Consider the following 11,862-nt stretch of genomic DNA (forward strand, 5'->3'; position numbering starts at 1 on the left):
TTTCGTACCTTTGTAACAAGGATGAAATGTTTGTAGTTGCTGTCTCTGCACATTGTGTGTACAGTGACACAATCATCAAGGTGGGAAAATGAAGGGAACACATTGGGACCTAGACCTGGGTGGGGTCTTTACGGGGTTGGCTCATCCTAAAAAAATGTAGTGTTTTGTTGTCTTTGCAATGACAGATGCTTAATAATAACTATAAAATGATGTATAAAATGATGTACTGTATGTCGATGACACCTCAAAGTGACTGTGCCTTCCCACCTGCCCTGTCTCTCCATGAACTGCACTGAGGCAGAAATATGCTATTCCATCACTGTGAGACCGAAACCACTGTGGTGAAAGGCAGGGGTGTTTACAAGGAAGCAGCTCCTATCTGGGAAGGAGCCATGAGTGCAGGAGGAAGAGCTCCGAAAAAGAAAAATCTTTCTTTGCAGGTACAAAACCAAGTTTATTACCAGGAAGCATGGGGGACACAATGGATGGGTAGATGGGACACCTTCTAGAAAAAGGATGGCCAGAGCCACCTGCTCCTTGCCCTGTCCTGGTCAGGTGTACCTGGTGTCAGAGGCTTGCTGGGCAGCAACTGAATGTGAGGACCAGTCAGTTCCCGTCTGACTGACTGGATGGTTCTCTTTGGGACTCAGAAAGCAGGCACAGCCCATTCCTTTCTTTGTATTTTGATGAGTGTCAAAGGCTTTATGGACAATGCCTGACTGCTGTTTGTCTGTAATTTCTCTGTATCTGAAGGAATGGTTGTGCCCTTCGAGGCTGCTATGTGGCCAACAGCCTATTCCAACCTTTGTTGTAATTTTACCTGGGTCACAGGCTCTCTGGGCTTCAATCCCTGACTGTAGTTGGTCTTCAATCCCTGTATATGTAAAGGGGAAGTTAATGATCTCAGGGCTGACATGATCACAGCTCAGTCTGTTTACTGCTCTGCTGTGGATTGTATCATGCAGACCCACAGGAGTGTGGGATGGGTCATCCAGCTGGGATGTCAGGGACTCCACTTTACACCCTAGTACCTTTGATTGGTACTCTTCAGTGTTTTCCGTGATCCGGACGAGAGCATTCACAAGTGATTGTATTTCAGCTACTGTATTGTAGAGGACCTTGTTTTTTGTTACAACCTCCTGTATTTGCTTAGTACCTGAGGTAGGGAGAACATTCTCTAAGAAATCCCCCTGTCCAATGTATTTTGTGCCGGAGGTTTGATATTTTGAAGCAGTCCCTGTGATGTTATCCCAAGGACTTTTCGAAGTAACCTCCCCTTTCCCTGGAATCCAAGTCTTGGTTGTATCCGTGATCTGGGTGGAGCTTTGGATGGAAGGACTTACCCTCCTGAGCCGTTCTCCCTGGCTTATGGCTCTAGATCTTATAGTAATCTGCTTCTCTTTCTGGGGATGGGACCCCTTGAAATCTTTCACTTCAATTTTTTCCTTTGGGACACATATCTCTCCAGTTTCCAGCATTTCATGTCTCTTCACTAAATCTTCACTTAAAGCCAGTGTAGTTATGGGGTTTTGGCATGTAATTTGAAAGCTGGGCATTAGGTGCTGTGAAGGCAAGCTGACCTTGGCAAGGTGTACTGTACTGGGGACATCTGGATCATGACTCACAGGCCAGGGCTGTGCCTGCTCCTTTGATTTCAGGTCTATCTTACTGTGTGATTGTGGTTTTTGGACCGAGTCCTCTGAGTGCTGTAGGGTAGGTGTTTGCAGATGACCAGGATGTTGGTTGGGCTGTGAAGACTCAAAGTCCCTGCGACTGATATTGATGGATTGGCCATTGTGAACCTCACTGGATCCCAGACTCACTGTCCATGCAGATGGCTCTTCTTTCACCTCCACTCTGTTGCTTGGTTTGGCTGCTGAGGGTGGAATGGTTTCATCCTGACCAAGCACTATCACACGACAGCAGGGTTGAGATGAGTCCACATACTGAAACCCCTTCCATGGTAGATACTTGTCAATTTTTATGCTTGTATTTTGTTGGAGACTGCCTGTTTCACTTCCTTGGATGGTCCGGTTCTGCTGGGGTTGAGCCTGGAGGCAGAAATCAGGTTGCTGACTACTCAGGTGACTCTGCCATGAATCTGGATGAGCTTTTGAGGGCCCATGGCTGGCATCAGGTTGAGGGGCTCTTTGGTTCTCTTGCACCTCTGCAGCTGAGTGCATACACAGAGCACTCTCTAGCCTGGCAGCTAACGCACTTTCTACCCTTGTCCCTCCTGGGTCCTGGTGATGCAAATTTTCCAGGATTGTGGCAGCCTTGGAGTAGTGTTCCTCCTTGGAATCACAGATGGGGGAGGAGGGAAACACAACTTGGGGAATGTTTGAGGCTGGAACTCCAGGTGGGGTAAGATCCTCTGTCTCAAGGATCTGCAGATATGATTTCCTTCTGTGTTTGACTGGAAGTTCTGTGATATCTAATGCCAGCTTCCTTTCAGTGTTTGAGTCATCCATGGAAAGATATTCAGCAGGGTTCATGTAGGACAGTTCGTCTGACTTTAGTGTGGGAATACTAGGATTCAGCCCCTTTTTATGGATGCTGCTTGAAGTGCAAGGCAGGTGCTTGCTCCCAAGACCAATGCCCTTCTTGATGGTGGTATGTTTTTCACTCTTTTCTATGACCTCCCTTAAGGGGACCTCCACGGGCACAGACCCCCTCATTTTGATCCACGTGTACCTTTTGTGGTCGAGGATGGATGAGTGGACAGATTGGGAGAGTAGAGGCCTGCTCTTGCAATAATGACTGTATGCTGGAAAATTTCCCTGAAGCTGGGCCAGCCTCCAGGATGGGAGGAATATGATGGGGGTTCCTTGTTCTTGTCCCACATTAGTTTCCTTCCCTTCATTCTGTGGCCCCTCATTTTTGTGGGCCATCTGCCAATACTCAGGAAGGATGGAGTGGGACCTGAAAGCCTCATCGTGTAGGGTCAAGTTTTGAGTCGGTCTCATAAAGGCTGCCTGATGTTTTTGGATATCATCACCTTCGGTGGGGTTCCAATACTGTCCATGTTGCCAGGCATGTTTTTCCGTTGATAGGGATACCTGTATCCCTTTATCACTGGTAGGATGTGGTTTTCTAAAGGCCTGCCTCTTGAAACAAGGAGGTGTTTTGATTGGTGTAGAGCTTGGGAAGATTTGCATTAGTTGGGCCTTTGTCACAGCTAACAAGCTTGGTGTCACAAGTTGTGCAGGCAATGGCTGTTCTTGGGAACACTCTGGAGGTCCTTGAGCCTGGGAAGGAGCTTGGCCAGGGTGACAGGCATCACAAAACCTCATGGTTTTATGTTCTGTTGAGGAAGGGCTTCTGAAGATGTGGGCAGTAGCCAGGACCGACTCAGAGAACAGAGTGGATATGCCCCAGAAAATGTGACTAAATTCCTTGTGTATAAGATATTCCAAGAACTTGAGATAAGACAACAACTGAAAGAGAGGAAGGTGTTCCATTTTCTGAAGAGGGTTCCACCAGGGACGCCATGTGGAGTCCTGGGGAAGTTGCTTGCTGAAAGTGCAAAAGAAAGGAGGCAAAAGCATCAGCAACAATCAGAAGAACAAGAGGTCCACAACTCTGTGTAAATAGGGCACCTATAGACATATAGGGCCTCATTGCCTCCATAAATCCTGTCTCTCAGTGTGATATCCAAGAGGCCTGTCTTCCCATCCCAACCTGCATAACATCTTCAGTATGAAGATACCCAGACCCTTATACATTTTGGCATGAAAAATTCCACAAGCCAGATATTTCTTACATTTTCATAGGTCGTGATGGAATCTTGGTCTCTTCCACATTCTTTCTATCTTCTCTGCAACCTGGAGATGGTCATGTAAAAAATATAAGGAATGAGAACACCTAGGACTGAGGCGTCTCTCATGACTCCCCATGCTAAGAATGGAATGCTCAACTCCCATAGTGCAAGGACAGAACACTGAGTGTGCACAAGGGGAATGGAGGGAGTTTATCTGCCCATTAAAAATTTCCTTCCCCCCTCCACTCCTGTCATTCCTGTTACAATAAGGCAAGGGCCACAGGTTCAGTTATGTGAAAGGGAATTGCAGGTCGGAGAACTGAAGCTCCCCCGTTTTCAGGTGGAAGTGGGATTCCCCCATAAGGGGCACAGAATCACTGCAGTGCCTTGAACAACATTCCCATGTGCAGCACTCAGCGCAGGTCAACCACAGTTTCTTTCTATCACAAACATGGGTGTTTTCTGAATGTATATTCCTTCCCTGAAGCCATTCTTCTGTTCTGCATATCATGTCCTAGGGTTTACATCATGACCCTGGTCACTGAGGGATAGGCCAGATTTACTATCTCAACCCTAAGAAACGGTAGCCTACCTTTGACAGTAGTGATTTTCATCCTGGTCTTTCTCTGCCTCATCTTCAAATCCTGCCATTTAGAAACAACACAAATTAGTTGGGCCCCTTCTACCTCTCTCATTGACAAGCTACCTGTTTTCTTTGGTCCTATAATACATGAAATCTTAATTTCCCAGGGAGATCTCTCTTATCCCTCCTTGCCTCTTCAACACTGTACATAAATCCATCTCCTTATTGCCTTGTTGGAAAGGCAGCAAAAGGGGCTTCCTATGCCACAGTTACCAGGGATGTCCTCAGTTAGTGTTCCTCAGACTATGCAGCTGCCTCTGGTCTCAGGTGATATCTGCTTCCTCAGAGGAGAGGAGACTCAAGCCCTGATTTGAGCCCTTGGTCTCATCACCTGCTTCACATCAGCTCAACACAATTGAAACCAAGTGCCTGAGCAGAGGACAGATTGCCTTGCACTGAGCTTGTTCTGCGTCCTCAGCAACTCAGAAATGCAGTCTTTCCAAGTAGCCAGAGTCGTACTTAGTGCCCTCTCTGCATCCTCTTACCAATGGTGTGAGAGCTTCAGGCAGACACCTCAGGGCCACACTCTCCTATGCCCTTCCTGCTAACCCATTCAGACTCTTTCTGGAGATTTCTCATTCCCTGTCTGTAGCTAGATTTTAGCTAATTTGTTGGTTCTTCTTTCTTTCATCCTTCTCCACCCTTTTCCTACCACCCATTCTATCCCCTAACACCAGACAGAGGAGAAGAAGGATAGAGGGTTAAGGGGGAGACATTATTCTTGAACTATTCTGCTGATTACAGGGGATGATGTCCTTGGTGAAAATTTGACCTTTACTATCAGGATATCCAGGATGACTTCTTTTTTCTTCTGTTCACACAACTAATTAACAAACCACAAATACCAACAAGGGCTAGAAATGCCCAACAAACGAGAACCCCCCATGCCTCTCAAGGTTCTAGCTTTTATATACCCTCCAAAAATTTCCCAGAATTCCAAAAGTCACAAGAACAATGAAACTATCTGCCGTTGAAAAATTCATGGTCCTCCTTGGTCATGTGACAATACAGTTACTGTGGACAATCTGAAGCAGCCCCTTATCACCCACCAGACTTTAAAAATTAAATTCTTATATTTATGGTTCTTTTTTTAAATACCAGAATTGTCACTAAACCTGTATCTCTATGAAAAGTTAGAGAAGCAGTAGTGAACAACAGACAGCTTCTCTATTCCATGTGAACCAAGGCTCTCCTCACCTCTGTGATGTCCATTTCACTTTCACATGGTGACACAGGGAGGTTCTTCAGGAAGGGGGTCAGTAGGAAATAGAGCCCAGCTCCACACAGAATGGCAATGCTCATGTCTATTGCTGTGTCTATAGTGCTGGGGCTCACCCACGAGTAAATAATGCTATTCATCAGATTGAGAAAGCTCTCCATCTTCTGAATCGCAGTGCAGCTCACAGGCCACTGACCTGTGCTGTATAGCATGTGACTTTTCAAGGGGGCTCAGGCCACATCACACAGCTGTGGTCTCCTCATCACAAAGGGCGCCTGCCAGGGGAGAGGGTGCCACTGCCCCTCCCCAGCCTCCATGCCAGGGTTACCTGCTGTGTCTTTTCCCTTTCCCTTCTTCCTAATCCTGTTGCTGTATCAGGCACAAATAGACCTCTGTCCATATTTTGTTCCTTCTTTCTGAGCACCAGTATTTCTCGGCGTAGGCATATGTTTTGCTCAACCTACTTTTATAAGATTTCACCCTCCCCTCTGACCCTCCACCCACCAGTGAAAGAGGAATGTTATTAGGATATGGGGGGACAGGGAGCTGAATGGAAATAGTTCTTTTGGGACATTTCAATCTTCCTTGTACCCGGTTCAGTTCCCTAGTGAACACCAAACATGAATTAGCAGCTTCAGTGCTGTCTACTCACAGACACCACACATGAATCAGCAGGGGCAGTTCTATTCAGAAGAATCTGGGAGGCTGGCCTGTTGGGCCCAAGTCTAATGAGACGGCAAGAATCCTCGAGGTTCTTTGGTGAGTCTTCTCAGACGAATCCCCAGGAGAAGCTTAGGAATGCAATGTAAGGTGGACCAATACAAGCTTTTCTTCAGCAATGACTAGGAAGGCAGAGTAAGGTGAACCAAAGCCAGAGATCCCATTGTCTCTGGGGTCTTATCAATATTCCTTCTAAATATCATGTTTCCTTTCATGTGTCACCTGTGTCTGCTTCAGGCAAACATTCTTTCATGTGTCCGCTGTAGCAAAGCATTCTTTCCCCTGTCTGCCCCAGCAAAACATTAGTATCATCTGCCTGGGTCTCCAAAGAAACCCAAAATTTACACTTTACCTTTGTCTTCTGGAAGATATCTGCTCAGGTCCATTGGTTCTTAGTTTTTCAGAAAATGAGCTTCTCTGTGGAACTTATGTTTCCTTCTTAGGGATTCTTTCTGTAGGGTTGTGTTTTTCTGTAGATTTATGTTTGTCCATTATGTGATCACAGCTCATCTCCATTCAGACATTAAACTTCCATTTTCTCCTATTTATTTAGCTTTGTCATTGTTCAGTATAATCAAAAACAATGTACTTTTATTGTCTTCTGGTATAGGATGGTAAGGATAATGAAATTCATTTCCGAATCATAAGAAAGCACGTGGGTAATTCTGAACTAAACCTTCTATGATTATTGCCATGCTTAGTAGTGTTTTCCTTCTTGACATGTTCAGTTTTCTTAGTTACCAAACTCTAGTAGAATTTATTTAGGTATTTTTAACTATTTAATTGTTTTGTTGTTGGGAGTGGTACCACAATCAACATGGCTGTGCCCTTATCTCCTTGTCATAGACCACATCCTTTGAGTCCTTGCTCAGAAACGGTATCCCTGGGCCCATGGTAGTTCTGCTTTTAGGAATGTCTGTACTGATTTCCCCCATGCTTCTCCAGTTCACACACCAGTTAACAGTTCCTGATGGGTCCCTTCCTTAATCTTTGGCCAAGTTTCTCTTTTGTTTTGATCTCAGTCATTGTTGTTAGGTAAAATGGAATCTCAATGTTTCCCTAATTTGAATCTATCTGATGGCTAAGGATATTGAAAGTTCTCTGTTGTGTCTTCTCTGTTATCCTCTGTCCCTTATAATTTGGTGACTTATTTTGGTTGTTTGTGTCTCTTTTCTTGTGTTCATTATATATTCTGAAGTTGAATTTATCTGAAGGCAAAGAATGTTGATCAATTGGTAAAATAGTTAATTTTAAAATTGTTCATTAGTCCATATATTGGTTTTTTGATATTTAAATTGCAATTCTTTGTACATTCTAAATGTTAAGGCCCCACATTGGAATTTCACTAGTGGGATTGTCTCCCATCCTCTAGGCCTGTAACGCAAGCATCTTTGTTTGAACAGAGACTTTTAATTTCATTTCATCTCATTTTCTATTTATTGGGCTCTTTTCTGTGCTACTGGAGTTCTTTTTTTCCATTAAAGTTTTTTATTCCCTTTATCCCTTGATCCTAGTACATCTTTCCAGTCTAAGTCTCACAAATACCTCCCCCATTACTCCCTTTCCTTCTCCTCAAAGAAGGGGACACCCTACCTTGGATACAAACCAGCCCTTACAATCAACTGGGAGAAGGCCTAAGTGCATCCTGTCCTGTCTGAATGAGGTCTACGCAGGCAGTCCAGCTGGGGGAAGGGAATCCAAAGGCAGGCAACAGAGTCAGAGGCAGCTCCCACTGAAATTTTACAGTATCCACAAGAAGCTTGAGCTGCACAACTGCTACAAATGTGTAGGGGGAATGATGGATTTGATGTGGTCTTTCATTTGGTTGGTTAGAATTTAATTGAGTATTTTTCCACTTATTTATTAGTGAAATTGGTCTGAAGTTCTCTTTCTTTGTTGGGTCTTTATGTGGTTTATGTATCAGAGCAACTGTGGCTTCATAGAATGAGGTAAGTAGTGTTCTCTCTGTTTCTATTGTGTGGACTACTCTGACAAGTATTGCTATTATGTCTTCTTTGAGTGTCTGGTAGAATTCTTCACTAACACCATCTGGACCAGGGCTTTTTTGGTTGAAGATTTTAATGACTGCTTGTATTTCCCTATGGGTTATGGGACTGTTTAAATACTGGAGCTGATCTTGATTAATCTTTGGTGTATGGTATCTGTCAGCCATACCCACACTCATGCATTTCATCTAGATTTTCCAGTTTTGTTGTGTCTAGGCTTTAGTAGTAAGATCTGATGATTCTTCAATTTCCTCAATTTCTATTTTTATGTATCACTTTTCATTTGTTATGTTGTGAAATTGGATATTGTCTCTGTGTGCTTTAGTTGGTTTTGCTACGGTTTGTCTATCTTGTTGATTTTTTTTCCTTTTCTTTTTTTCAGAACTGGGAATCGAACCCAGGGCCTTGCGCTTGCTAGGCAAGCGCTCTACCACTGAGCTAAATCCCCAACCCCTATCTTGTTGATTTTTATCAAAGAACCAGTTCTTGGTTTGGTAATTCCTTGTCTCACTTTCTTTGTTTCTAAATGATTTCAGCCCTGAGTTTATTTCCTCGCTTCTACTCCTCTTGTGTGTGATTGCTTTCTTTTGTTCTAGAGCTTTCAGATATGCTGTGAAGTTAGGATAGTAGGATTTCTCAAATTTCTTCATGAAGGCACTTAGTGCTCTTTATTTCATGCTTAGGACTACTTTCATTGTGTCCCATAAGTGTGGATATGCTGTGCCCTCTTTTTCATAAAATCTAGAAAGACTAATTTCGTTCTGTATTTTTTCCCTGAACAAGTTAGCACAGAGAAGAGAGTTGAAGAGTTTCCATGAGTATGGGAGGTTTCTGTTGATTGACAACTTCTGTTAATTCCACTGTGTCTGTGTTTAATTACTGTTTCAGTGACCTGTTTATTGGTGAGAGTGGGGTATTGAAGTCTGTCACTATTATTGTGTGAGGTTCAATGTGTACTTTGGTCAAGTTTCCTTTACAACAGTGGGTGAGCACATGGGCACCCACACCTGTAAGAGGTGCTGTGTGCCTGTACTGTGTTTGGAGATGGTGTAAGTGAGCAGCAGTAGCTCTTTCTTAGTACAAAAGCAAAATAACTGAGATGGGGCATAGAGAGTGAAGACTCTGTATCCATCACAGGCATGAAGAGTGCGCACATACTTTGTAAGGCACCATCTTCCCTGAACACAGAATCATGTGGATTTCACCCAGTGGTAGATGGTACAGTCTGATCTTGAGCATGCTCAGTGAAGGAGGGTCTTGTCATCCTGAGTTTTCTCAGCTTAAGGCCATGTCACCGAAGCACAGAGATTTCTGGTATGGGGCAGATGTTGAGTTGTTTGAGCAGGAAAAGCACCCCCTCTGTAACCGCACAACCCCAATAGGCCCCAGATTCAAATGATAAAAGAAGAACACTGATACCTCAAGTTGTCTCAACAGTCACACATGTGCCCACAAGTTACACTAAGCACACACAAACACACACACACAGACATACACACACACAGTCACACACACTCACACACACACACACTCACAGTCACACACACTCACACACACACATTTGACAACTAGTCTCTGCTCTGACAGAAGTCAGTCTGAGACTGGAGACTGTGATGGTCTGGAGATGCGGCACTCAGAGCCCCTGGCTAAGAGTTAGACCTGTTAGATGGTCTTTCTTCAGAGTTTGTAGGCTCCACTCTCCCTGGGAAGGAGTTGTATATATGGATCTTGCTTGGTTCCCAAAACATGAGCAGCAAACCTACTTAATGCTGAATTGGATTACCTGTGTGAACCCAGGCTTATAAGCAGGTCTCAGAGAATCCTGGGTACATAGTGACAGTCCCTGCTTCTTCTGATAGTACACCCACATTACCTCTACTGTGAGGCTGGGCCTAAGGGTCATACAGGAAGGGACACCAGCCTGAAGTGAGCTCCAGATGCATCCAAGGACAGGAATGAAATGTTTATGCTCTTTCCTTGTTATTGTCATTGCATCTTGGATCTTGAAATATGCAGTGTGTGTGTTTGTTTTCTGTGGGTGTGTGAATGTGAATGTTTGTATGTGACTGTGTGTGTGTGTGTTTGTGTGAATGTGTGTGTGAGTGTGTGTGTTGGTGTGTGTGTTAGTGTGAGTGTGTGTGTGTGTGTGTGTAGCACTTTTGCTCCTATCAGCTCTCTTCTCAGAGGACAATGTCTGCCATCTTCAGTGACCCTGGTGTTAAGGCGTTGTGGCCAGCTTTCTCCATAAAGATTTGTTTTGTTTTTGTCCTCTTATTTCTTCTCTCCCTCTTTCTCCTCCTGCTCCTCCTGTTCCTCCTTCTCTTTTCCTTCTTTTCCTCTTCTCTTTCTCTTCCTTCTCCTGGAGTTATATGCATGCTAAGCAGTGATCTCCCACAAGCCATAGTCCCATACTCAGATATAAAATTAAAATAGACTGTGAAGTGCAGAAGCAGTGTGATATTTCCTCAGTTAGAAACATAACCAACTTATCATTAATGATTACTAAATTTGTAGGGTTTTTGCAAGCTCATCATAAAAGGTAGCCATTGCTCAATGATATCCTTTGTTTAATTATGTAAATATATTAAAAGGATATTATGTGCATGATGCTTAACATACCCATTGCCATCACCACATGGAGGTCCCACTCTATGGGTCACTATCCTCCCAGTGCTCTCTCTTAGACTTTGAACAATCTAGGCTGACATGCCATGGGTGACAGGTAGGAGCTTTGCCACTGAGTCATCCTCTGTACCTCAGATAAGAGTGCTTAGTCATCCTCAGTGATTTTATACAATGGAATAAGGACATTTATTCAAGGGCAGGGCTCTATGTGTCACAGGCTGACCTAAACTCTCTTAAGTATTTGAAGATAACCTTGAAACCTTGGACATCGGATCCTCCTGTCTCCTCTGGGAGCTGGGATCCCAGGCTTGTGCCACAAGCATGGCATGTGTGGTGCACAGAATGGAATACAGTGGCTCCAAACTCTCGCTTCATCCGGTTGAGGACTGTCAAAGCTTAGCTTTTTATCATCCATCGTCTGCCTGCTGAGGTCCTCATCTCTGGAACAATTGAAAAACTCACATTTATTGGCAAGTGGTAGCCATTGTTAATAGCTCTCCCAACCCCTGAAAATCTGACCACATGAGAGGTGGAGGATGATCAGGAGTTCAAGGCCAGCTTCAGCCATATAGCAAAATAGAGGCCAGCTTGGTCTACATTAAATCCTCCTTGAACAAACCATATAAATACCAAGGTGTAACCACTCTGCAAATCAGTATGGGGAACTCTTGGGAAGCAGAGAACACAGGCAGATGTGACAAAGCCATACCACCCACTGATTTACTCCCAAAAGAATGGGCATCCTACTTCCCTGAGTCTTTCCCTGGCAAGTGCATTGTGCCCTCCCCCCTCTCTAGTGGAGTCACCCCAGAAAACAGGAAAGTACAAAGGGTGTGGGAGCTGGAGGGTAGTGGACAGGGGGATAGTAGGACACAGGTGCCTAAAACAG

At 44.3% G+C, this 11,862-nt stretch overlaps 1 protein-coding gene across 1 annotated transcript; it reads right to left on the reverse strand.

Annotated features, from left to right (window-relative positions):
* Positions 1-428: 428 nt before the first annotated feature.
* On the reverse strand, positions 429-5,815 carry LOC120097801 (spermatogenesis-associated protein 31E1-like). Its single transcript, XM_087591659.1, has 4 exons — positions 5,601-5,815; positions 4,353-4,404; positions 3,764-3,824; positions 429-3,516 (listed from the first exon to the last, which is right to left on the reverse strand). The coding sequence occupies exons 1-4, from the start codon at positions 5,781-5,783 to the stop codon at positions 552-554; spliced, it is 3,261 nt and encodes a 1,086-aa protein (XP_087447785.1). The 5' UTR covers positions 5,784-5,815; the 3' UTR covers positions 429-551.
* Between the last annotated feature and the right edge of the window lie 6,047 nt (positions 5,816-11,862).

Source organism: Rattus norvegicus, chromosome 17 (assembly GCF_021556685.1).
Source record: "Rattus norvegicus strain SHRSP/BbbUtx chromosome 17, alternate assembly SHRSP_T2T, whole genome shotgun sequence".
NCBI lineage: Eukaryota > Metazoa > Chordata > Mammalia > Rodentia > Muridae > Rattus > Rattus norvegicus.